The sequence below is a fragment of the Pseudorca crassidens genome, chromosome 4 (assembly GCF_039906515.1).
Source record: "Pseudorca crassidens isolate mPseCra1 chromosome 4, mPseCra1.hap1, whole genome shotgun sequence".
NCBI classification, from domain to species: Eukaryota; Metazoa; Chordata; class Mammalia; order Artiodactyla; family Delphinidae; genus Pseudorca; species Pseudorca crassidens.
The window spans coordinates 35,675,792-35,703,773 of NC_090299.1; the positions used below are offsets into that span (position 1 = coordinate 35,675,792).

Genomic DNA, 27,982 nt, shown 5'->3' on the forward strand with positions numbered 1-27,982 from the left:
TACGGCCTTAGAGTATGTGGCCATTGCCCTAGTTTCCTAAGGGTTTTGTCAAAAATCACTAAAGCTGTGGATAATTTTCAAGTGGAGATACAGTAATATAAGATGTTTAAATAGTAATTTTAGAGAAAGGAATAAACAAGGTCAAGTATTGTCACGATCAGGGAACAAGAGAAATTTCATCTCTCTACCTATTTTAACTTGATTTAATTTTATAATTTTCACAACTTGGAGATGTTTAAGAAGTTAATTATTTCATTTCACCTGCTGAAAATTACAGTTGAAATATGCAATATTTTCTTTGTAACAGTGGATTAACCCTATCATATCGTGTACTTTCTCTATGCTCTGCATCTTAAACATCATTGGGAGAGTGTACTCAGCTCTTTTCAAAAGTGACTTAATCTTTTTCTGTTTGTGTGAACCAGTACTTAAAATTAAGAGTGATTGCAAATGAGAAGTGGGGGAACTTTCCTTTCTAGATGTTTTCAAAAATTAAGGTTGATTATTTAGTTCTTCATTTCTGACAAATGTGGTTTTCTTGCACAAAAGTTAGAAACAGAAGAAAAGGTAAAAGATAGAGCCAATTTAAATTATAATCAATACAGATGTCTAAAACTTTGCTGAACAATGGTAACCACTCATCACATATGGCAATTGAGCACTTGGAATGGGGCCAGTCTCAAGTGACTTAAGTATGAAAAAAAGAATATACAATATTACATTAATTTTTTAATACTGATGAAGAAATAATATTTTGCATATATTAGGTTAGATAAATTATATTAAAATTAATTCTGCCTGCTTCTTTTTACTTTTTTTAAAGGTGGCTCTTAGAAAAATTTTAATTATAAATTTGGCTCACATTATATTTCTGTTGACTCATGCCAACCTAAAATACGAATGTCAAACCAGCACTAGTCTAAAATCTAAAACTAGTCAGGACTGAATTAGACATCCAGAAAATATTATTTAAACAAGGTGCTATTTTTGTAAGTCCCTTACATTTGACTAGAATTTGCTTTTACTCTTTAAGAACTCATCTGATAATGATTAAATAATTCTCAGGGTAATTATGTTTATCTTTGTTAAACTGTAGTTTACTTCTTTTGAACACAGAAGTTTCTGGTACTCAAATATTTAATGCTACAGATATTTTGATAAAAAGGAAACTTTAATAGAAGTACTTGTATCTTTAAGTATTCTTTATACTTTTAGACAGTTGAACAATATAAAGCAATAACATCATCTTTCCAGTATTTCCTGTAGAATAAACCAGCAAGGTAATAGTTGATAATGCCATACATATCTCTTTAGCTTTGGTGAAGAAAATATTATTATTTTCTTATAATAATATTGTAAAGGTACCACATGAAACTGTCATAATCCAAACCTAAATTCCAAGTCACAACTCATTAAAAAGTATGCCAGTATAAAGCTAGGTGGATAATTTATGGGAAGAGAAAAAAATCTTATAGAATAAATACATTTCTGCACTTAGCTTACCCAAAACAAAAATCTATTTAAAGTATGTTTTTTATAAAGGTTTGATTACCACTCTATCTTATACAGTGGTGGGTACTAATTTGCTTTTGACCTTATTGTAGCTTTATTAACATGACATAACTGTTTTGGGGTCATGCTTAGGCTTTTTTCTTATTTGCTTGTTTTGTGGGGTTTGGGGATTTTTTTTGTTTGGTTGGTTGAGTTTGGGTTTTAGTTATTTATTTATTTTTAAATAATGAGGTGCTTCATTGCAGTAGCTTGAACGGTTGATCTCTGGTAGTTGAACTAGACTGATCTCCCAGTCTTTCTTATTGTGTTGGGTGATTCTAAAGCGGTGAATGAATGCTATCTTTTTTTTTTTTTTTTTTTTTTGCTTTATTAACTATTGGTTTGCTCTGTTGCCTGTTCACATGCTCTTACAGATGCAACTAATTCATGAAATTTCCAACTTAAAGAATTTAGTTAAGCATGCAGAAGTGTATAATCAAGATCTTGAGGTGAGCATCTATGTTGGTATTTCTATTGATAAGGAACAAAAACTATAAAACATATATCGTATGTAATTGAGCATGATTTCAGAAAATAGAAGGAATTATATTCTTTAAATATCAACGTTTTGAATTTTACTATCTACCAATTTAAACTATTAAATATAATTTCTTTTTAATTCCTTAGAATTAAAACCCAATTAAATTATTTCATTCTCCTTTAATTGTTTTAGGATGTACTAAGTTCAAAAGTAGAGCTGCTTAGAGAAAAGGAAGACCAGATTAAGAAGCTACAGAAATACATAGACTCTCAGAAGTCAGAAAGTATGGAAATGGACTTGCCATACTCATCGGTAAAAATCAGGTTTATTTTGTTGTGTCATCATTTTGGTATTTGTAGTATACTGTCATCATCATCATTGCAAATGTTTATATTGAGCCTACTGTGTGCCAGGCATTGTTCTAATTGTTCTAAATATAGTATTTTATTTAATCCTGTCAGTAACCCTATGAGAGAGGCACTATTAGTATCATTGCCATTTTATGGATAAAGAATCATAGAGAGTTAAGGATATTATCCTTTGATTGAATATAAGTAAGTTAGAGATGAGCTTCCATTAAAAATGAGTAATTCAAAAAATTTTAATGTTTTGCAATTGTTTTATACAAGTGCAGAAGTGTATAGTCAATATCTTCAGGTAAGCACTTGACATTGATTAGTAACTAGAACTGTAAAACATGTAATTGAGCATGATTTCATAAATTTCATTAATTTCATTAATAGATATTAATGCATTCTCATTATAATTATGTAACTATTTTAACAGTTTGATATTTTTCAGAGCTATAGCTGTAGGTGATTTTAGTTGGTATAAGATCATGGCATTAAATAGTATTGAATCTCATGGTGAAATTAACTTTTTTTTCCTATTTGCTTTCAATCCACCTGATTACTTCAAGAAACTATCAGTTGGATTCTAGTTTTTAACTTTTTTAAAAAGGCAACAGTTACTAGCTGGAAAGTTTACAATATTAGTTTCTATTGTTCTTCTTTTGTTTTCATTTGAGTTTTTCAGAGTACTTTTTCTTACCTTCTATTAGTACTCTTTTGCTACCTTCTATTAATGACAAGTGATTCTTTTTAAAAGTGTTCTCATTGTTCTGAGGCCCTGGGAAGAAAGGCACTTTCATATCATCCTGGAGTATCTGTTGATAGAATGGCAAATAGAATTGCCCATTTTTTTAAATTGATGTTTATTTTTTCTCTTTATTCATCCAATTTATTTATTCATTCATGCATGCATGTTTGCATTAATATTTTGCCAAGTACATACGGTTGAATTCGTATATGTGCAAGTCATGTTGAAATGCCACTTCTTTCTAAAAATGAGACTGTGGATTTTTTTTTTTTTTTTTTGCGTTACATGGGCCTTTCTCTGTTGTGGCCTCTCCCATTGCGGAGCACAGGCTCCGGACGCGCAGGCCCAGCAGCCATGGCTCACGGGCCCACCCACTCCGCGGCATGTGGGATCCTCCCGGACCGGGGCACAAACCCACGTCCCCTGCATCGGCAGGCGGACTCTCAACCACTGCGCCACCAGGGAAGCCCGACTGTGGATTTTTTTTCATGTATTTGTCAGTCATTTGCATTTTCTCTTCTGTGAGTTGCCTGTTCATATCTTTTCTCTATTTTTCTGTTGGATTATTTATCTTTTTCTTTTCAATTTGTGATTTAACATCCTTAATTTTAACTATTAGCTAGTCATCTGTCATGTTTTGCAGAGAGTAACTTAAAATAAAAATACATATCAAACTTTAAGAGGCTAGCTGAGCAACAATTGTGTTAACCTTTTTAAACAATAACAGAATTATAGTACTTCTATACAATGCTTTTATCCTTTTGAAAAATATAGCCAGAATTTTTTAAATATTTTTTTTTTGGTCACTCTGTGCCACTTGCAGGATCTTAGTTCCCCGACCAGGGATCGAACGCAGGCCCCAGTGGTGAAAGCACCGAGTCCTAACCGCTAGAATGCAGGGAATTCCCTAAAACATTTTTACTATTTGAAATGTTAATTTTTTAATCTATTCCAAAAATACATTTGGCAATTCGCATATTTTAACCATTTTTGATTTGTTAGGAATAACATACATGTACGTGTTAAGTCTTTTCCAACTCTAACAAAGTTAGATTTCACAAAATCCTTTTTGTCATGTGTATAGGAAAACACTGAAGACTTAAAACAAATGAAACAGACTCTGCTTGATGCTGAAACTGTAGCTCTTGATGCCAAGAGAGAATCAGCCTTTCTCAGAAGTGAAAATCTAAAGGTGAAAGAAAAAATGGTAAGTTATTTTTGTAATATTTGTAAAAACAGTTGCAATGATCAGTACATTTCTGTGAATCTGCAGTGTTTCTCTCAATAGAAAGAACTTGCAAGTACATGCAAGCAAATGGAAAATGATATTGAGTTATATCAAAGCCAGTTGGAGGCGAAAAAGAAAATGCAAGTTGATCTGGAGAAAGAATTACAATCTTCTTTTAATGAAATAACAAAACTCACCTCCCTTATAGATGGCAAAGTTCCAAAAGGTATTTCATCATTTCAGACTTATCTCTTTGCAAATCTGACTTTATACAGAAATGTACCTAAAAGATTTTGCAACTATATTGCAGTAATTAAAAATCCATTATTCTCTGGTGTTTTTAATAGCTTAATGTGAAATTTTAATGTCATTTGGTATCTGTATTTATAAATGTTTCCTTGGACCTCAAACCATAAGGGTTTAAAAGTTATTTTTCAAATAAATTGAACCCAATCTTGGACAAGTTGATTAACAATTGGATGAGTAGTTTACCAACACTGGCTCTTTCTTTAATAAATTTTATATAATCTGGTTAAATAATCTAACTATGTATGTAATTTAGATTTACCCAACAACTGCAAGCTGTTTTATTTAACTTACTAAAAATTTCCTAGATTTACTGTCTAATATGGAATTGGAAAGGAAAATTACCCATCTCCAGAAAGCACTGAATAAGGAAGTCGAAGAAAATGAAGCTTTGCACAAAGAAGTTAATTTGCTCTCAGAACTGAAATCTTTACCTTCAGAAGTAGAAATGCTAAGGAAGGAGGTAAACACTTTTTTAAGCAAACAACTCTTACCTTAAAATAAAAACCTTTGCAATAGTGCCTTAAATATTTTGCCATATTTTATTTTAAAGTACCAGCCAAGAGACTGTAAATGCCTGACTCAATTTGTTAGCAATAGAAATATAAGTCAAATTCTAAGAAAAACCATGAAATGCCTGCTACACCAGAAAGTTAGAAAACACTTTAAAATGATAGGTGAGGAATTAAAGGCACATGCTGATTGTGTTTCTACTGTCCTTCTCCATGCAATCCTTACTAGAACCAGAGATTAGAAATCAAAACTTTGAAGGTAAAGTTAAACAGGATAATATATTGTTAAAGAGATGTCACAATAAAAATATTGCCTTTCCTCAGTCAAACCTTTGCTTAATTTCAATGTCTTGAAATTGAGGTGAGGCAGAGAAAGTTTTTTCCTGAAAATTGCTTAAGTAGATCATATATTGCTAACATAGCTAAGTTTGCTTTCTTTTCCATAGATACATGATAAATCTGAAGAGCTCTGTATAATAACATCGGAAAAAGATAAATTGTTTTCTGAAGTAGCTCATAAGGAAAGTAGAATTCAAGATTTACTTGAAGAAATTGGGAAAACTAAAAATGACCTAGCAACTTCCCAGTTGAATTATGAAAGCACTGATCAAGAATTCCAAGATGTTCAAAATCATCATATTGAATTTGAGCAAAAGTATAAGATGGTCCTTGAAGAGAATGCAAAATTGAAACAGGAAATAGGAAATCTCTCTAAAGAAGCTCAAGAACTTGGTTTAAATTTGGATGCTTTGAAGACAGAGGTTGGTACAAGACACCCTCTAGGGAAATGATCTTTAGTCTTAATGGGGTTTGGCTTCCACGTGTACGTCGCACAATGCTCTGCTTTTCACATTTACTTTTTCTTATCTTAAAGCTCTCTCACAAAACCCAAGAACTTCAGCAGAAAACAACTGAGAATCAAAAAAGGTTAAAAGAAGTGGAAGAGCTGAAGGAACAATTAGAAAGTAGAGATTCTAGGCTGCACACTGTAGAAAAGGAGAAAACGCTGCTTACCGAGAAACTTCAACAAACCTTAGTAGAAGTAAAAACCTTAACCCAAGAAAAGGATGATCAAAAACAACTCCAAGAGAGCCTGCAGATTGAGAGGGACCAACTCAAAAGTGACATTCAGGATACTATAAACATGGTAAGGTTTTGACTGATTAAACTTTGAAATCTCAGAGCCTCTTTAAGAACATTACAGGAGCCATCATTTATTATTTATGATCAAGCAATAGCTATAAAATTATTTTCATTGTTTCACATTCTAATGGAAATTATTTTCTATTTCTCTGACAAAGAATATAGACACCCAGGAACAACTACGAAATGCTCTTGAGTCTTTGAAACAACACCAAGAAACGATTAACACACTAAAAATGAAAATTTCTGAGGAAACTTCCAAGAATTTGCATATAGAGGACAACTTAGGAGAAACTGAGGATGAATTTCAGGAGAAGGTAAAGGGTGTTTCTGTTCAAAGTTTTTATATGCTTGTCTATGCGCTTTCTCCTTAACCTCAAACACTTAAGTGCAGAACAGTCATCTCAATCTTATTTATTATTCACAGTGGTAATAGCTCAGAATAATTTACACGCGTAAGCCTCATGTCTTTGAAATAACTTCAAATATAACTGCTTACAATCAATTTGAAAAGGAAAAGACAAAAAAATACTAGTTCGGACTTTGAGCTGATACTTTTCTAAGGCCTATTGTAATTTACACATCTTTAAAAGCCCCTCTGAATCCTAAGAATGTAAGAAAGATTCAGTGCTTATTATTAATTATGGCTAAAATATTTGTTTTATGTTGGATTTTGTATACTATATTTGTTTAGAGTTTGCTATAGAATCAATGTATGTATCGTATTTGTATCTATTTTTAGGGTTTGGACCGTAATTTTACTATTAGGTGCTTAAATCTTGCCTTAATAATTCATTCTAGGTAAAATGGTTCATTTTGTCCTGAGACCTTAGGAGAAAAACTACTTAACTAGTTATTCAATTATATATAAGAAAAACTAGGATGCTAATGGTGACTTTTTAAAGGGAGGTATATTAGTCTGCTAAGGCTGCCATAACAAAATATCACAGACTGCTTGTAAGCTATATGTTTATCTTCTTTGCAGAAATGTCTGTTCAAGTTTTTCCCATTTTTAAATTGGTTTTTTGTTGTTACTGAGTTGTAAGAGTTCTTTGTATTTTTCTGGTTATTAACCCTTTATCAGTTATACGATTTGCCAGTATTTCCTCCCATTTCATAGGTTGCCTTTTCACTCTGTTGATTTTGTCCTTTTTTGCACAGAAGCTTTAAATTTTGATATAGTCTAATTAGCTTCTTTTTTCCCCCTTTACCCAGGCACACAATATTCCTGCCTTGGAAAATGAGCTTTCTCTTCTCTCTCCCTATTCTTGAGTCCTTCTCTCCTAGAAAAGCATTTTCACTTCCACTATTATCTTGTGTTCTCAGCTTATCTATAATTTGGATCAACCATGGGCCAAAGGTTCTTGACCTTGATTTGAAATTTATAACTTCTACTTTCACAGGGGGAAGGTTTTTTGAACAGTTTTTTTTTAGAATAAGATACAACAATGTATAGCTGCTTTTAAACAAATGAAAAATGCAATCATAGGGCCCCATGAGAAGGAAGCAGTAGAGGAGAAGTGAGGGAAAGGAAGAGTTATACTCACTGGGACCAACTGGCTCCTGTAGTATGTTCATGCTAGAAGTGTCCATGGTGATAAAAGAGTCTGATGGGATTCTCTGGGGCCATTCTGTTCATTAGAGATCTTGAAACCTGGGCTGGAAGTCTGAGATCACCTTGTTCTTGTGATAACCTTGCTCATGCTGGAATCACCCGTGTAGATAAAAGAGTGGGTCTGGGAATTTCCAGGGCCCTCTGTTCATCTGGGTACCACAGAGCTCCATTAAGTAGGTCTATCAGGAATGCCTTGGAGTACCCGTTTTCAGTCCTGCTTGATGTGTTTCTTTGGAAATGCAATTTCTCTAGTGTGTCTCAACAGAAATTAGATTTTACTCATAACCATGGTAGCTGAAATACTTCCTAGGCTGAGTTCAGTTTTGAAATGTGCCTTGGGCTTCATTATAGAATACTTCCTCTCCATCTGTTTTGTCTTTGTGTATATTCCTTTGTTTAGGAGTAAAGATGCAGGCTTCTGAATTATAATATCTGACAAACTGCTCCCAAAGCCTATTTGTTCCCCACCTCGTGTATTGGGTTGGCCAAAAAGTTTGTTTGATTTTAAGTAAAAATAAAAGACATTTTTCATTTTCACCAAGAAATGTATTGAACAATGTATTCATTGACCAAACGAACTTTTTGGCCAACCCAGTAGTTAGCTCTGTGTGCACCATTGTCAGAAGCTCATGAATATTGCCAACACTAAGAGGTTAACTAAACAAAATATGGTTTGTCCGTATCCACTTTAGAGAATAGAGCAACTACTAAAAATACTAATTTGAAGATTACGTAGCAGTATGGGAAACTGCACATGATCTAAGTGAAAAAGAAAAGCTAAATTGAATCCTATATATGTAAATTAATTATGATGGCTATGTTTTAAAAAAAGTTAATGGAAAATACTGGAATGAAATATTTTAGAACTCTAATAGTGGTTGTGTTGGTGACACTGGATGACATTTTTTTCTCTTTATTTTTCAAATTTTTTTCTAATGTTACTTATAGATTACTATAAAAACTTTAAAACATATGTGGCCAGTATGGAACTGAATGTATTTATTGGGCTACTATAAGGTTATATAGTGACACTCTAATTTCATGCCAACAATTGTAATGTCAGTCTTTATCTCCTTTTACCAAGGAGTTCACATTTTAAGTTACCTTTGGTTAAGACTTATTTATGGATAAATGAATTTATATAACATGCTTTTCTTAAGCAGTAAATGAAAATTGTATATTAAGAAAAGATGAATTATGCTATTATAATGTGAGATATATTTCTACCAAAATTATTTTGCCCTCTACATGTAATAAAACTCCAGCTTTGGTGAGTATGACTACCTCTGAAAATAAAGATTAATTGGGAATAGGGGCTAGGGAATGATTTCCAGCTTTTAAGGAAAAAAATAAAGTGATAGAATTCAAGGCGGCTTACTTTTTCATAAAGTCAGGTTAACCCATCATACGTGAAGATAATTGTTAATTATCTATAGCTGTCCAGGTAGTTCTTATCAGTGAACAGGCACAAGAGCACACACTCTGGAGCCAGACTATTGGATTCAAAACCTGGTTATTCTTCCCTGGGTGACCTGGGGCAAGTGACCTATCCTCCCTGGTATTGTTTCCTCATCTGTCAAATGGAGATAATACTAGTACCTACCTCATATGGTTATAGTGATGATTAAACGTGTCAATATATCAAAATAGTGCCTAGTACATAATAAGTAATATATGTTGGCTATTTTTATTATTATTAAAATTATTATTAACTAAGAAATTCTTTAATGTATTTATATTTTAGATGGTTGGCATAGATAAAAAACAAAATTTGGAAGCCAAAAAAACCCAAGCACTGATTGCAGATGTTGAGGATAATGAGCTAATTGAGCAACAGAGAAAGATATCTTCTTTAATACAGGAGAAAAATGAACTGCAACAAATGTTAGAGAGTATTACAGCAGAAAAGGAACAACTGAAGACTGACCTAAGGGAAAGCATTGAAATGGTAGGATTTAGCACTGTATACTTAGCAATACAGTTTTGTCTTTGTACATTTTAGATTTTTCCAACTTTATTGAGGTATAATTTACATGCAATAAATGTATCTGATGCAAGAGCACAGTCTGATGACTTTTGACAAATGTCTCTACTTGTGTACCTTCCACCTCAGTCAAGATATGGAATATTTCCATCACCCCAAAAAGTTCCCTTGAGTTCTGATCTATCTGATCCTAATCTTACCCTCTGCCCAATATAGTCACTGTCCTTTTTTTTTACCTTAATCACTTAATCACATTGTTTTCACCTGCCTTTCCCTTCTAGAACGTCATACAAATAGAATCACACAGCATACACTCTTTTGTGTCTTCTTTCTTCTCCTGCTTATCACTGGGTAGTGTTCCATCATATGAACAGGCCACAATTTGTTTAGACTTTATCCTATTGGTAGAAATTTAAGTTATCTCCACTATTTGGCTATTTTGAATAAAGATGCTATAAACATTCATATACAGATCTTTCTATGAACATATTCTTTTTTTATTTCTCTAGGGTAACTATCTAAATGGAATAGCTGGCTCATAGGTAGATGTATATTTAACTTGATGAAAATTTCCTAGACTGATTTCCAAAGTAGTTGGTACCATTTTACATTCCCATCAGCAAATTAAGAGAATACTGAGGGCTCCACATCCTCACCAACACTTCATAGTATCAGTGTTTTTAATTTTGGCCATTCTTTTGGGTGTGTACCTTATTGTTTTCACTTGCCTTTCCCTAATGACTAAAGATATTGAGCGTCTGTTCATGCTTATTAGCATGAAATGGCTTATTGGCCATTGTGTATCTTTCTATAAATTATCTGTTGTCTCAGTGATGTGTTATAGATTTCAGTGCACAGGTCTTTTCCATATTTTGTTAAAGTTGTTCCTAAATGTTTCTCTTCTATTTACGCTGTTGTAATTTTTTTATTTCACTTTTAATTATTTGTTGTTAATGTTTGCCAATATTTTCAAACCTATTTTATTTTTTGTTTCTAAATTTAGGGACAATATAATGTGTCTAGATTGAAATTGATATTTTGAGAAGTTTGCTATGGATCACAGGAGAACCTGACCTTTTGTGCAGTTTTCCATGTTCTTTGGGATTGTCTGTTTGGTTAAAATTGCTGAATGTAAATAAGAATACAGACAAAAGTCATATTTGTTTCTCAGTCTCTGGCTTGTGATGTTTTTGTGATATTGATACTTGAGAAAGTCACTGTTTAAGCTTAATAACTAGGGTTAACCCACTTTATGCTAGCAAAGGATGCTGCCATTTTGAGCTTGCTATTAAGCAATGTATAAAACCAAAGTCATGGGCTTCCCTAGTGGTGCAGTGGTTGAGAGTCCGCCTGCCGATGCAGGGGACACGGGTTCGTGCCCTGGTCCGGGAAGATCCCACATGCCACGGAGCAGCTGGGCCCGTGAGCCATGGCCGCTGAGCCTGCGCGTCCGGAGCCTGTGCTCCGCAACAGGAGAGGCCACAACAGTGAGAGGCCCGCGTACCGCAAAAAACAAAAAAAAACAAAAAAAAACCAAAGTCATTCCAGCATATGAAAAGCCCGTAACCATATATATATATATGTCTCATATATCATTCTGTTGTCAACAGAAGCTTAGAAAGTCTCTTTTGGCTTAGGGGTAGAAAATGAGCAAACCTCTCATGACAGAATACAAAATACAGTTCTAATTCTCATGATAAGAATGTAAGATGAGCAATAAAGAAACAGTATTAAAAAAGCAGATTCTTGACTTTTATATGATTACGTTAAGACTCTTTTTTAAATTAGTCTTTTCCAGTGTAGTTTGCCATGATTTCGTCTTCATTTTCAGGCTAAGGCAAATGCTGATTTTTACCTGATTTCATAAATGTAAGCTAGTATTTTAATCTCAGCTTTTTTTTTTAAATTCCAGACCATTGAAAACCAGGAAGAATTAAGAATTCTTGGAAATGAACTTAAAAAGCAACAAGAGATAGTTGCACAAGAAAAGAGCCATACCATAAAGAAAGAAGAAGAGCTTTCTAGGACCTGTGAAAAACTGGCAGAAGTTGAAGAAAAGCTGAAGGAAAAGGTGACTTTTTAAAGTTATATTCCTGGTCATTTTTTCTGACTAAAATTTTTCTTTTTTTTTTTTTTTTGATAATAAATTTGATTCCAGCAGACCTAAATTCCAGAAATAATACATACCTTGCCAATGAACAGATCTTAATGCTAATATTTTGGACAATTTCAACTCCTACTGAGATGTTAACTAACATCCTTTGTGAGGATTATATTTTTTTAGTCTTTAAATGAGAGGGGGGGCCTTCATTCATCTAAACGAATCATTTGATATATTCATTCATCAAGTACTGTACATTCATACAGTACCACCATGGGCCAGGCACTGTTCTGGGCTCTTGAGATACATTAGTCAACAAAACAAAGATTCTGCCCTTACAGAGATATATTAGTTATTCTCTAAAATGTAAAATTTATCTCTACAGTTGGCCCTCCATACCTGCACATTCTGCATCCATGGATTCAACCAAACACTGATCAAAAATATTCAGGGGAAAAAAATTCCAGAAAATTCCAAAATGTGTAACTTGAATTTTGCCACACACAGGCAACTATTTACATAGTATTTACAACTATTTGTGTAGCATTTATATTGTATTCAGTATTATAAGTAATCCAGAGATGAGTTAAAGTATACTGGAGGGTGTGCTTAGGTTATATGCAAATACTATGTCATTTTATATAAGGGACTTGAACATCCACCAATTTTGGTATCCACAGGGATTCATGGATACCAGGGGATGACTGTATTACCATCTCTTAGATATTTACAATAAGGTGCTATTGTAAAATTTATAGAAGAGCTAAGACCCTTGTAACAATTGTACTCCCCAAGTAATTCTAAAATGCACCCACCAAGATCTTTCTGTATATTCTAGTAGTAGTGCCACATGCATTATAGATAATATGTTGGGATTTCCATTGTGCTTCTGTATTTTTTTTTCCTAATGTGGGTTCTCTTAATTCTCATCCTTTTTACTATAACTTAACTGAATATATTAAAACTTTACATCTATTTCATATTCCTCCTAAATAAGGGAAATCAGTAAGTTTATGTAAAAGTTAATGCCTCATTGTTTGTTTGGGCCACCCCATATGGACCTTATTGGGAATGAAAGTAAATTATCCAAGTTTTTAGGAGAAGTGGAATTATAGTTACTTGGCAGTTATATCTGCATATTTAGTCTCTTTTTAAATTTTTCTCATTTTCACTTTACTTCTTTGATTAACCTAGTGACACTCTGTTAGTTTCCTAGGGCTTCTGTATCAAATTACCATAAACTTGATGGCTTTAAACAACAGAAATTTATTTTTTCACAATTCTGGCTCTTAGAAGTTCAAAATCAAGATGCTGGCAACCAAGCTCCCTCTGAAGGCTCTAAGGAAGAATCCTTTCTTGCCTCTTCCTGTCCTTGACTCCCAGCTGTCTGTGGTACCCTTGGCTTGTAGCTGCATCTCTCCAATCTCTGCCTCCATCTACCTATGACCTTCTCTGTGTCTCTGTGTGTCATTTTCTGTCTCTTATAAGGACCCTCTCATTGGATTTAGGGCCCACCTTAACCCAGGAATATTTCTTCTCAGTCCTTAAGTAATTACATCTGCAAAAACCCTATTTTCAATGAAGATCACATTCTCAGAGTATGGGCAGACTTGAATTTGGGGTGGGACCCTATTTGACCCACTGTAAGCACTACCTAAAAGGTTACTTTACTTTTAGTGTTACTTGTCTGTTTATACTGGAGTAGTAGGCAGGGCTATGCTAATGATTATTTCAGTTTGGCAAAGTACATTTTACATAAGAATTTTAGGAGGATATAGACAAAATGGTAATTATAAAAACTATATTTCTTAAGAGCCAACAACTCCAAGAAAAACAGCAACAACTTTTTAGTGTACAAGAAGAGATGACCGAGATTCAGAAAAAGATGAATGAAATGGAAAATTTAAAGAATGAACTAAAGAACCAAGAATTAACATTGGAACGTATAAAAATTGAGAGGCTAGAGTTGGTTCAGAAACTTCATGAAAATTCTGAGGAAATGAAATTCATAACCAAAGAAAGAAATGATCTAAAGGAATTACAGGAGTCATTTGAAATAGAAAGAAATAAGCTTAAAGGACACATAAGAGAAATTGAAGCTACAGTAAGTCATACCCTTTTCTTTCATCTATTAAATGTTTCTTTAAAAACTGAGTCAGTTGGAAAGGGGGAGGCAATGTTGGGATGATGTTATTACAATTATTCTTTAAATTTAACTTGCTAATAAAGGGTCTAGAAACAAAAGAAGAACTAAAAGTGGCCCACATGCTTCTAAAAGAGCACCAAGAAACTGTTGAAGAACTAAGAAGAAACATTTGTGAGAAGACAGCTCAAATAATAAATATTCAGAAGAACTTAGAGAAATCCAATACTGAATTGCAAGAAAAGGTTTGTCTTTTCTTCCTTTGCTCCTTGTCCCCTCTTCCTTTCTTTCTCTGAAAGAAAAATAAGCAGTAAGTAGTGACTGAGTTACGGTTCATTCATTTATTGGGTAGTATTTGTTGAGTGTCTAATGTAGCAGGTACAGTCCTGGATTATAGAAATAAAATGGGAACAAGGTGGACAAAGTCTCTGTGATCATAGAACTTACTTTGTAGTGGAAAGAGGTTCTCAATAAATAAGCAATCAAATGAACAGGATAATTTTAGATAATAGCAAATGCTATGGAGAAAATGAAACATTGGGATAACTGGACCAACCTATGTTAAAAGCCTACTGTGTGCCAAGCATTGAGACTGTGGCTATGAATAAGACATTGTTCTTTTTCCCCAATATAGGCATATAAAAAAATCTCTCAATTCCAGTATGATAAATGCAGAAATATGCTATGCAAAGCTACATGGTACCACTAGTGATCATGGAAAGGGGGAATCAATCTGTACACATAACAAATTTGTGAAGTAGCATTAGAATTCATCTGAGAATGGGGGCCATTCATTTATTGAGATAGAATCTGCTCAATTCTGATTTTTCTCCTGTTGCATTTGGGAACTGGTATAGAAATGAAGCATGCAACTGACCAGATTGATAATTTGTTGGTAAAGTGTACTGTGGTTGTAAGCTGGAGAAAAAAAACAATTATGACAGACTATTACTAGCAGAAAAGTCATGAATAATAGCTTGAGTAGGAATCAAGAGAAAATGAATAAATAGGAGTTTGTGGTCCATGGTAGGCCATGAAGGTTCAAAATCACTTCCATTGCTATGGAAAGTAGCCTCATGTTTTCCCTTTAAAAAATTATGATAACACTCTCTAGATAGTAACCTTGGTATTTTATGAATATCATAAGGTCCCAGTGCTTCATGAGGAACAGGAGCTACTTGCTAATGTGAAAGAAGTCAGTGATATTCAGGAAACAATGGATGAACCAGAGCTATTGAAAGAACAATCCAAAACCAAGGATTCAAAAATACTGGCAAGTGCAGAAATGGAAAGTCTCAGGTTGACTGGAAAACTTCAAGAAAGTCACGAAGAAATAAAATCTCTCACTAAGGAAAGAGACGATCTTAAAATGACAAAAGAAGCACTTCAGGTTGAATGTGACCAACTGAAAGAAGAAATTAGAGAAACTTTGACTAAAGTAAGTTTCATCCTTTCCTCCCATTTTAATAAGTGTTTAATAAATAAGTCTTTGGGAAAAATGACATTTGTAATGTTCCTACCAATTTTCTTTAAATGTCTCTTAATTATGAAGTGATTGGAAACAGAACAACTAAAAGTTGCTCATAAATACTAAGAAACTATGGAAAATGAGTTGTTTTCTTAAATATTCAAAATGATTTAGAAAAAGCAGTGTTAAATTACAGGAAAGGATAAAGTCAAAAACACTGTTTTCTTCCCTTGTTTAAACCTATTTCCCCAGCATCCCATAACGCGTTACCATCTTCCTCACTGATCCAGTCAGAAATCTGGGAATCATTCCTACTACTATCCCTCCCTCTCCACTCACTCTGTAATACAAGAACCAAACCTTGTTGATTTTAAGGTGTGTACCTGTGTGTGAAATCCTCCCACTCTTCTCTCCACATTGCTGATACCCTAATCCAAGTCACAATTACCTCTCTCTGGCTTTGTGCAATAGCGTCCTACCTGGTCTCCCCATTCATATCATACTTCTCTTAATTCATTCCCCTTTCTGGCCCAAGTGATCTTTTCTTCTTAAAACCTTTTAATAACTTCTCATTGCTCTTGAAATACACACCAGCGTGCTTCTTCACATGACCTTTGAGACCCTAGATCCCAGACCTTGCGGGTTTCTAGTCCTGTTACATCTCACTCTTCCTCCTGCTTATTGTGCTCCAGCAACTCTAGTCTGTTGCTCTTCTGCATCTCATGGCTTTCATATGTTCTGGTCTCCCTTCCTGTAGTAGTTCCATAGTCCTCTTTGCCTAACAAGTGCTCTCATCTTTTAGATCTCCACTGAAGCTTTCCATCCCCTAGGAAGCCCTTCCTAAGCACTCACAATAGGTTAGGTTTGCCACTGGTAGCCTGAAAGAACCCAGCACCTCTGTTTGGTAAGATCTGGTATAATATGTATCTTTCCTTCTAAAGTGCATAAGTCTCAAAAAGGCAGATCATGTAAAGTGTCATTTCCCGTTTCATCTCCAATCTCTAATAAGATACTGACAACACAATGAGTACTCAATAAATGTGTTAAATATCTGAATAATGGAAGAGTGGGTGAGTGGAAATATTGTTCTGTAAATGAGCTGTTGAATCCCTGACTTAATTGTTTTAGAAAGTATCCTTGTTTCTTTACCCCTAAAATAAAATAAAGTATCTCTGGGCACCAACTGTATTGTTTTATGATCCTCTTAAGATTCAAGCATCTCAAGAGGAACAGTCCTTCCATATGAAAGAAAAAGACAATGAGACTAAGAAAATAATGAGTGAGATGGAGCAATTGAAGGAGCAATTCAAAGTCAAAGACTCAGCACTACTAAGACTAGAAATGGAAAAGCTTGTGTGGTCTGAGAGACTTCAAGAAAGTCATGATGAAGTGAAATCTATAGCTAAGGAGAGAGATGACCTACAGAGGCTACAAGAAGTTCTTCAATCTGAAAGGAACCAACTCCAAGAAAACATAAGAGAAATGGCAGCTAAAGTAGGTTTCATCCTTTTTCGTGTGTGTGTGCTTAGTATTCTGTAAGCAAATATCTTGGTAAAAACTAAACCGTTGGGTAAAGGAATTAGTTACAGGGTAATGGTTATAACGTTTTCATAAATTTTTTGCAATTTCCTTTAATAATGAAGCACCTAGAAACCAAAGAGGAACTTGAAGTTGCTCATTGTCGCCTAAAAGAACAGGAGGAAACTATTGGTAAATTGAGAGTGGATCTTTCAGAGAGGGAAACTGAAATATCAAGCATTCAACAGGAATTAGAAACAACAAATGATGAATTACAGAAAAAGGTAAATTGGGAGTAAAGGAACAGTGGGAGAAAACTTAAGGGAGGTAGCTAACTGGATTACAAACACTACTGTTTACCTCCTAAACTGTTTTAGAAGACATACTGGATTTTTTTCCTTAAAAAATATACATACACGTATATATATACATATATAAACACACTTTTTTTGTGTGTGCGCACATAAGTATATTTTTGGCTATTATCTTATTTTATTATTATTTTTAAGACCCAAGAGCTTCATGAGAAACAGAAACAATTGATTACCATAAAAGAAAGCAGTGAAGCTCAGGAAAAAATGAGTGAACTGGAACAGTTAAAGGAACATCTCAAAGCCAGAGATTCATCACTACAAAGAATAGAAGGCGAGAGGCTCAAGTTGACTGAGAAACTTCAGGCAAGTCAAGAAGAAATAAAAACCATAATTAAGGAAAGAGATGATCTGGAAAGGGTGCAGGAAGTCCTTCAAAAGGAAAGAGACCAACTCAAAGAAAACATTAAAGAAATTGTAGCTGAAGTAAGTTTCCCTCTTATAATGTTTTTGGATATAAAAATAGTGTTCAAGTGATAATGATGATGTTCACTACTAAGTTTCATTAATTTTCCTCCAATCATAAAGGGACAGAAAGTCAAAGAGGAACTAAAAGCTACTTACATTCTTCTGAAGGAGTACCAAGAAACCATTAATACAAGGAATAGTTCAGAGAAGACAGATCAAGGAGCAAATATTCAGAGAGACTTAGAAATTTCAGATACTGAATTACAGGCAAAGGTAGGTCTTGTTAAGTTGGAAAATGACATCTGATTATTGTGTTCGTCATATCCCTTACAGAAGAAAATAATACATATGTTAGACTAAAATGTAAAGATGATTACCTTAATTTTAGAGACAGTTGTTTTTCCTAAAATTTTCTGTCTATGTCATAACTTGTTTTATGATTTTCTCAGATTCAAGAACTTCAAGAAGAACATCAACTTCTTAAGATGAAAGATGTCAGTGAGACTCAGGAAAAAATATGTGAAATGGGAAACTTGAAGAAGCAACTTGAGGCCCAAAAGTCAACCCTGGAAAATACAGAATTGGAGAACATAAGGTTAACTCAGAGACTCGATGAAAATCTTGAAGAAGTAAGATCTGTTACAAAAGAAAGAGATGACCTTAGGAGTGTGGAGGAGACTCTCAAAGTAGAGATAGACCAGCTCAAGGAAAACCTAAGAGAAACCACAATTAGAGTGAGTTACCGTCTTTCCCCCAACTAGTAAATACGACATCGTGTCCTAAAAGAGCCATGGTTGATAGAGTTGGTGAGGTTGTAAAATTGGTCCAATCTTGGGGAAGGCTGGAGGGATGGATATATGATAATATCTTCCAAAGTTTTCAATAAGTGTATGCATTGACCCCAAAACTCCAGTTATTGCTGTTTATCCCACACACATTAGCACAACTGTGCAAAGATATTTGTACAAGTTGCAATAACAAAATAAAGCAAACCCCCAAACAGGAAAAATTCTAACTGTCCATTAGCAGAGACCGGTTGAATCAATACAGCACATTCAGACCATGGAATACCAACCCACAGGTAAAGAACAAGACAGAGCTGATTTGGAAGTATCCTGATAGAGAGAAGGGTTACGTTATACAGAGTAGTGTATCTAGAATATATTGACATCTAAAAGTCATTTAGAGGGTGAGAACTGGGAGGCCTAAGGAGGGGGGAATTTTTACTTCTTACCCTGTACCTTTCTACACACGGTTGAATTGTATTATTCTGAACGTACTATTTTTCTTTCTCTAATGATAAAGGACTTGGAAAAACAAGAGGAACTAAGAATTGCCCAAATGAATCTGAAAGAGCACCAAGAAACCATCGATAAACTCAGAGGAATTGTTTCAGAGAAGACAGATGAAATATCAAATATTCAAAAGGCTTTAGAAAACACAAATACTGCCTTAAAAGCACAGGTATTTCTACTAATATCTAAGTAACTGAGAGTTTGAATCAAGTCTTTTGTGTTATGAAACAGGATATCAGTTAGCCTAATATACATAGAGACTTACGTATTCAATTTAGAAACTATTAGCTTTTTCTCTATATCTATATCCTAACTTATTGTATGATTATCTCAAGATCCAAGAACTTCAGGAGAAGGAACGTCAACTTCTTAAGGTAAAAAATGATCTCAGGGAAAATACATATCAAACAGAGCAGTTGAAGAAGCAATTAGAGGCCCAGAATTCAACCCTGGAAAGCATAGAAACAGAGAAGTTAAGGTTGACTCAGAAACTTCAAGAAAACCTTGAAGAAATAAAATCTGTTACTAAGGAAAGAGATGACCTAAGAAGAATGGAGCGAACCCTCAAAATGGAGCAAGACCAGCTCAGTGAAATCCTCAGAGAAACAAAAGCTAAAGTAAGTTACACTCGTTCCTCTTCCCAGCAAGTTAATGTGATGTTTTCCTTACATCAGTGAACCCTTCTTTGAAATGAGTGGTACTTTTGGTGAGAAGGAACAGGATACAGCCTTTTAGGCAGGTAATTTGGTATTATTTTTGAAAATTTTAAATTCTGTAACCAGCATTTTCTTCATGGACTTTACATGTACACTTACTCAATTTTTAAGGTAAAGAAAAATATGTATGTGTGTGTACATTCATAACACACACACACACACACATATACCATAAGGTTGTTCATTATAGCAATTTGTGATAAAAAATAGGAAATAACCTAAATGTCTATCACAAGGAAACTGGGTAGATATAAGCAATATGTCAGGATACGTGCAACCCTTAAAAAAATGAAATAGATTTGAATGTTCTAATTTGGAAGCTAAAAATAACTCTTAGGGGGAAAATCAAGTTGTAGAATAGTACGTGTATAGCATGTTTACCTCTGCAAAATATGAGTACATTGTGGGGAGGTGAGGACAGGGGAAGGGGAAGCCGTTAACTTTCTAACAACATCAAAGATGTGGAGTAAGAAATAAGAAATGTATTATTTTTACTAAGAAAATGTATCACTTTCATTAAAAAGAAAATACTAGTTAACATTAAGCTGTATCATTGGTTTTTAATTTTTTTCTAATAATAAAGGACCTTGGAAAACAAGAGGAACTAAGAATTGCTCACGTGCGTCTGAAAGATCACCAGGAAATTATTGATAAACTCAGAAGGATTGTTTGTGAGAAGACAGAAGAAATATCAAATATGCAAATGGATTTAGAAAATTCAAATGCTAAATTACAAGAAAAGGTATTGAGGGGGTCATGACGCTTATATGTTTGGATACCTGATTTATTCCTAGAATAAAAAGTAATGCCTAAAATCCCTGAGGGATGTAATATGCTTTAGCCACATTAGAAAACAGCTTGGTAGCTTTTACTAGCACTGAACCATATATACCTGCGTGTGGCCCAGCATTTCCACTCCTTGGCTATGTACCTAAGAGAAGAAAGTGCACACTTCCACGTAAAGACATACAAGAGTGTTCACAGCAACTTCAGTCATAATTGCAAAAAACTGAAAACAACCCAAATGCCTATCAACAGGAGAACGGATAAATACATTGTGATTTATAAGTTTAAAAGCAGGCAAACTGATCTGGGATGAAAAAGGTCAGAATAGTGGTTTGTTCTAGGAAGGGGCACATAGGAACCTTATGGTAAGGTAAGTAAGTGTTCTGTATTAATTCTGAGTTGTATTTTAATCTGAGTTGTAGTTACATAGCTGTATACATATGTCAAGAGTAGTTGAGCCATATACACATAAGATTAGTGTGTAGTTATGTAAATTATACCACAAAAAAAAGTAAATCCTGTATGGAATTACACAGAATATTAATGAGTGACATGGGAAAGCTGTCTTAATCAGCTTAGAAACTATTCTTTATCCTTCCCTAAGAAGCCATCTAATCCTAACGTTACGATTATCTTAAGGTCCAAGAACTTAAAGCAAATGAACATCAACTTTTTAAGTTAAAAGAAGAGGTTAGTGAGACACAGAAAAAAATATGTGGCCTAGAGCGACTGAAGAAAGAATTCAAGGCCCAAAGTTTAACTCTGGATAAAATAGAAATGGAGAACTTAAATTTGGCTCAGAAACTTCATGAAAACCTTGAAGAAATGAAATCTGTAATGAAAGAAAGAGATAACCTAAGGAGAGTAGAAGAGACTCTGAAACTGGAGAGAGACCTACTCAAGGCAGACCTGCAAGAAGCCATAGCTAGAGTGAGTTGTGCTCTTTCTTCCTGTCAAGTAAACATGTTTTTACTGTAAGAAGTTTGAAAATAAGTGATACTGTTGGTGAAAATTTGAATGTTATAACCTTTTAGGGAAGCAGTTTGACAATAGCATTTTAAAAATTATCAACATATACATTTGCTACAGCACTTTTGTAGAAATTCATCCTACCAATATATTCACATATCTGGACAGAAATACAGCAGCATTCACTACAACATTGTTTGTGATGAACAAAATCAGAAACAATCCAAGTATCTACCAGTAAGGCACTGGCTAAGTGGTGTTCGTTTGTATAGTAGAAAACTAAGCATAAGAATGGGACACTCTTTATGTGATACTGATTTAGAAAGATGTCCAAGTGGTATGAAATTTGAAAAATAAGTGGCAGAGTTCAGTGTGTGACAGGACTGCGATGGGTGAGGCTAGGGACAGACACTTGGACTTTATGTCCTTCTGTACTGTTCTAATTTGGGGGTGGCATGGAGGTTGTTTTTAACTATGAACATGTGTTTTTTGAGATTTTGTTTAACTAGTTCATTGTTAAGAAAAGGTAATGTGCCTTTATATCATATTTCTCAATTTCTTCTAATAACAAAGGATCTGGAAACACAAGAGCAACTAAAAATTGCCCATATGCATTTGAAAGAACACCAAGAAACTATTGATAAATTTAGAGAGAAAGTTTCAGAAAAGACACCTCAGATTTCAAATATTCAGAAGGATTTAAATAAATCAAAAGACGAATTACTGAGAAAGGTATGTGTTCTGTTCTTTGGGGGAATAACTGTGCCCAAAATTACTTATGGAATGAGAAAAGACATAGATACAGATATGTCAATATAGATATATACGTACATGTACTATACTATATGTACATATACATAGACACTATTTTCCTTTCTTAAAGGAATTCTGTTCGCATTCTAACTTGTTTTATAATTATGTCAAGATACCAGAACTTAGAGAAAAGAGCTTCAACTTGTTAGAATGGAAGAAGATGTCAATAAAACTCATAAAAAAGTGAATGAAATGGAACAATTGAAGAAGCAATTTGACGCCCAAAATTTATCTGCAAAATGTGGCAATGGATAACTTACATTTGACCAAGAAACTGTATGAAAGACTTGAAGAAATAAGAATTGTAGCTAAGGAAAGAGATGAGCTAAAGAGAATAAAAGAGTCTCTCAAAATGGAAAGAGACCAATTCAGAGAAACATTGAGAGAAATGATAGCTAGAGAGAGTTCAGAATCTTCCCCTATCTAGTAACTATTTATAAGAATCAAGCTTTCTTGGAAAGGGTAACAGTGTTTTGTTTTATATTTCCTGGAAACGTCTACAAACAGTAAAGAATAATGAGGGAAACTATTAATTATAATTTTTCACACAAATAGAAAATACAGTTTTAAAAGAAGCCAAAATGATGTTATTCAGATATTACCACTTTTTTTTTTTTTTGGTAAGAACATTTTTTTTAATTGAAGTATAGTTGATGTACAATATTATATGTTACAGGTGTACAATATAGTGATCCACGATTTTTAAAGGTTATACTCCATTTATAGTTATTATAAAATATTGCCTATTCCTCATGTTGTGCAGTATATCCGGGTAGCTTATTTCATACGTAATAGGTTGGTACCTCTTAATCCCCTACCCCTATATTGTCCCTTCCCACTTCCCTCTCCCCACTGGTAACCACTGGCTTGTTCTCTATATCTGTGAGTCTGCTTCTTTTTTGTTACATTCACTAGTTTGTTATATTTTTTAGATTCCACATGTAAGTGATATCATACAGTATTTGTCTTTCTCTGTCTGACTTATTTCACTTAGCATATTACCCTAGAAGTCCATCCATGTTGTTGCAAATGGGAAATTTTCATTCTTTTTTATGGCTGAGTAGTAGTCCATTGTGTATGTGTATATATATATACACCACATCTTCTTTATCCATTCATCTGTTGATGGACACTTGGGTTGCTTCGATATCTGGGCAATTGTAAATAATGCTGCTATAAACATTAGGGTGCATATATCTTTTCAAATTAATGTTTTTGTTTTTCAGAAAATACCTTTTTTTTTTTTAACTTTTTATTTTCTATTGGAGTCTAGCCGATTAACAATGTTGTGATACTTTCAGGTGCACAGCAAAGGGACTCAGCCATACATGTGCATGTATCCATTCTCCCCCAAACTCCCCTCCCAATTCTTTAGTTTTAAGAAAAAAATTGTTAAATAAAGCAGACTATTTTCTTCAGTGTAATTTTTAAAAGGGTTTTTAAACCAGGAAATAACATTATTGTCAGTGGAGAAATATTTGTAAAAGATTAAATATCTCATTTCTCTACCTCTACATGATAGAGTTTTAAACATAGGCTCTTGTTAGTGAAGTTAGAAGGAAGAAAAGCAAGATGAGTATAAGAAAGGAAGTTCTACTAATATGTCTATTTATAGATATTCAGAATCACATATCTTAAAGAACTGAACTGAATCCCTCTATAAAATTCAGACAAATAAGAAATTGTATGAAATCTATAAAAATCTTATTTTCATATTTCATTCTCATGTCCATCATTATCTCATAGTAAAGAAATAATAAAATGGAAAGCAATACCACTTGTAATCTCAGTAGAAATTTCAGACAGTTGGAAATCACCTTTATGTGGGCTCTAACTAAATTTATAGACTTAATTCATTCAAAAAATATTTATTGAACAGTGTTTTATTTTGCACTTTTAATCAGAAATACAAAATATAAACAGAATCTGAATTTTCTGTTCCAGGGTGCTGGAAAGAATATATGAACAGGGCTTGGAACACCGTAGGTAGTATACTTGGTTTTGCTAGCATATATGAGTTGGCAGCAGTGATTCTAAGACAGAGATTTGGAAGAGTAGGAACCAGAGATATATCTAAAATCCAATTTGCAACTATAGATAGTAAAGCAACAAATCCTATCTTCAAAAAATATGTGAAGGTTTTCCAATGAGTTGAGGTCACTTTTTCCAGTGAGTTGAGGTCACTCAGCATAAGACTTAGTGTTACTGTTATTCATATTCTGAGCATTTTTAACATTGCTTTTGAGTTACATGTGTGATATTTAATTCCATTATTGAAAAGATATAAAAATGTAATCAAAGTATATGATTAGACATTATATGTTACTATAGTTACAGCTGAAGCCTTGCTTATTTCTTTGTATCAAAGCAGAATCAACAGAACCACGGAGAGGTAGTAAAATATGAAAAAAAATTACTTTGTGATGGAAACCAACACCTTATAGAAAGCCTGAGAGAAAAGTGCTTCAGGATAAAAGTAAGTGCTCTCCTGTTAATATTACAAATGATTATTTGTAATACCCTTCCAAAGGCCTAATGTGGAATGAATAGATAATGCTCAATATTTTTCTAAACTTTATAATCTGGTACAAGTATGTATATGTGTACATATATACGTGCATACACCACACACAGAAAACAGAGGAGTTTGTGATTTTCAGGCCTCACTGGAAAGGTGATGTTTGAGCAAATGCCTGAGAAAGGTAAAGGATCAAGCCACACAGGTATACAGGGAAAGAGCAGTATAAGCAGAGGGAACAGCAAGTAGAAAGCTTCTGAGACAGAAGCCTGCCTGGTGGGTTCCAGGAACATCAAGGAGGATAGCCAGTTAGAAGTGAGGTCAGGAGTTAATGGGGAAGAGGCAGGCTGTGGGGCCTTAAGCGGACTTTGGGTTTTACTGTGAGTAAGATGGAGAATCCCTTGGACAATTTTGAGTACAGAGAGACATGATCTGAGTTACATTTTTAAAGGAATGTTATTGAAAATGAGTGGAAGCAGGAGGACCATTTGAAAGACTAATTTCAGTAATCCAGGCAAAGGTGATGGTGGCTCAGCCCAAAGAGGTAGCAGCGGAACTGGTGAGAAGTGTTCGGACTCTGAATACATATTGAGGGTAAAGCCAACAGATTTACTCTCACCCCTATTAGAATGCAAAGTCCCTAAAAACTTTTTTGTGTTGGTTATGGCTATATCACTTAGAAAACTTCCTGACAGGAATCAGCATTCAGTATGTGTTTCTTAAAAGTACAAATGAATGACCATACAGTGCTGCTCCATGCCATAATGTGATTCATTCTAAGACTAAAGGAAGAATCCCCCCTCCAACATCCCACATTGCTGAACATCTATCTAGCTTTTCCTTAAATTATAAAAAAGAGAGCTCGTTCGTGTCAGAAGCCCCTTCTATAATTTAACACCCTGAACTAAACATGTTATTTATTACATGACTGTAGCAACTTGAACTTAATGTGTTCTTCCACCTATACTCTGACCAAGGGGTCACTTGCCTGGCCTCTCGTCATTTGTGTTGATGGGCCTAGGCTCATTGAGTGTCTTCCACATGCAGGCACTGTACTGGGTGCTTTACCTCATGAGATGGGTTTTATTGTTCCATTTATAAACAAACAAACTGAGGCTCAGAGAGGAAGTTTAGTGGTTACCCAAGGTCACATAGGTAGTAAATTAGTAGAATCAGGGTTTGAAACCAGGTCTGACAAAGTGAAACTTGGGCATAGAAGCATTTTTACAAATATAATTTTATTTCCTTTAAACTATAATGTCTATATATTTTATAGATTGCATAGATATAGATATTATTTAATATTTGATCCCCTAGGAAACTGTGGCAATTATTGTAGTCTTCATTTTGTAGTGGTGAAAATGACTCAGTGTTTCCCCAGTCAGCAAGTGGCAGAGCTAGAACCTGAACACAAACTCTGATAAAAGGTTAGAAAACTTGGATTCTAGGCAGATAATAGAAATATGTGAAGAGGCTCCACCAAGTTGACATATAACTAGTTTGATTCTTAGTCACGTATCTGCTCACTTACACTGCCTTCTGTACATAGAGGCCAGCATTCAGCCTTGAGCTACAATACATACTAGATTGAATTCACTCACATTTCTCTTCAGACTTTGTAAATAAATGCTCCTTCAAATCATGGATGTTCAAAAGACCAAAAGAAAATGCAGCAAAATGATAACAATGGTTGCTTCTGGTTTTCTTTGTTATATTTGTTTAAATTTCCACAATAATTTCTATAATCCAAAATCAACAATAAGAGTTCATTTTTGTTTATAAACACAAAGGTCGAAATTTATTTTTCTCCTACAAAAAGTATTAAAGAATTAAGTTTTGTTGCAATCCTAGGGCTGAGACTATTTCTTCTTAAATTAGAATGAATTGGTAAATTGAATAAATTCTAATTTTCTTTAGGAGCTTCTTAAGAGATACTCAGAGATGGATAATCATTATGAGTGCTTAAATAGATTGTCTCTTGACTTGAAGAAGGAAATCGAAACACAAAAAGAGCTTTCAATTAGAGTAAAAGCAAACCTCACACTTCCATGTCCACAAAGCAAGCAAATTCAAAAACTTCTCACTGCAAACCAAAGATGTTCCATGGAATTTCATAGAGTCATGAAGAAACTTCAGGTACCATCTTTTTTAGTAATATCTTTGTAAATATCACTATAAATTTCCATTACAAACTTTAGTGTTTAGGTCCTGCTTTGAGAGTTGACATGTTTGTTATTTAGTGTATTTACTACTGAATTAAAGATTATGTGGGTCTAAGAACAGTGTGTGCAAGATCCTCAATGCACCTAGGACCTGTTTATTCAACAAAACCTGAGCTTTGCCTATGGGCCTAGACACTGTCCAGGTGTTCAGGAGACAAGTATGAATAACATCTCAGGGATCTCATAGTGAGTTAGGCAGACATATAAACAGGTAATAAGTGTAGCAATAGAAGTACGTTTAGATTATATGACATACCAGATAAAAAGTTAAGGAAGATAAGACTGTAGTAGAAGACAGACTCAAACGATAAAGCTTGGAGTTCCTATTGTAAATGAGGCAGAGCCATTGGACAGTTATTTTAAGGTGCTGGCTGTAGCATGATCAGATTATCATTTTAGATACTTCACTGCAGACAGAGAAGAAATGAGTTTGTGGAGGATAAGCCTAGTGGCAGAGAGAAGAGATAAGAGACAGTTACAGTGGTCCAGATGCACTATTATGAGCGACTCTACTGCTAGGGAAGGATTCATAGGAATGGGGAGGACAGACGAGATCAAAGAAACATTTGGCAGCTAACATAGTAGCTGGTGCGATTGGTGGTGGAGGTACAGGAGGGAAGTTTAGATTGAGTCCCAGGATTTGGGCTTAGCCAGGTTTGTGGAGAGTGGTACCATTAACTGAGATAGAGAGGGAAAAGAGATTAGGTGTTTAGTTTGAGATGTTTTGAGGTAGAGA

At 34.2% G+C, this 27,982-nt stretch overlaps 1 protein-coding gene across 6 annotated transcripts in view; it reads left to right on the forward strand.

The window, feature by feature from the left end:
* Positions 1-27,982, forward strand: part of CENPE (centromere protein E) — a 73,782-nt gene that overhangs the window by 24,117 nt on the left and 21,683 nt on the right. For 2 of the 6 annotated variants that reach the window (XM_067735442.1, XM_067735444.1), the window contains exons 17-41: positions 1,926-2,000; positions 2,225-2,344; positions 4,215-4,337; positions 4,419-4,584; positions 4,973-5,127; positions 5,623-5,937; positions 6,051-6,323; positions 6,478-6,636; positions 9,679-9,882; positions 11,831-11,989; positions 13,833-14,123; positions 14,249-14,407; positions 15,310-15,600; positions 16,840-17,124; positions 17,274-17,432; positions 17,658-17,945; positions 18,048-18,200; positions 18,377-18,661; positions 19,233-19,391; positions 19,558-19,839; positions 20,522-20,680; positions 21,364-21,654; positions 22,267-22,425; positions 24,875-24,982; positions 26,942-27,160. In XM_067735442.1, coding sequence (XP_067591543.1) covers positions 1,926-2,000; positions 2,225-2,344; positions 4,215-4,337; positions 4,419-4,584; positions 4,973-5,127; positions 5,623-5,937; positions 6,051-6,323; positions 6,478-6,636; positions 9,679-9,882; positions 11,831-11,989; positions 13,833-14,123; positions 14,249-14,407; positions 15,310-15,600; positions 16,840-17,124; positions 17,274-17,432; positions 17,658-17,945; positions 18,048-18,200; positions 18,377-18,661; positions 19,233-19,391; positions 19,558-19,839; positions 20,522-20,680; positions 21,364-21,654; positions 22,267-22,425; positions 24,875-24,982; positions 26,942-27,160 — 5,037 coding nt within the window. The remainder of the gene's footprint in view (positions 1-1,925; positions 2,001-2,224; positions 2,345-4,214; positions 4,338-4,418; positions 4,585-4,972; positions 5,128-5,622; positions 5,938-6,050; positions 6,324-6,477; positions 6,637-9,678; positions 9,883-11,830; positions 11,990-13,832; positions 14,124-14,248; positions 14,408-15,309; positions 15,601-16,839; positions 17,125-17,273; positions 17,433-17,657; positions 17,946-18,047; positions 18,201-18,376; positions 18,662-19,232; positions 19,392-19,557; positions 19,840-20,521; positions 20,681-21,363; positions 21,655-22,266; positions 22,426-24,874; positions 24,983-26,941; positions 27,161-27,982) is intronic. The other 4 variants (XM_067735445.1, XM_067735448.1, XM_067735443.1 and 1 more) reach the window with 3 other exon arrangements.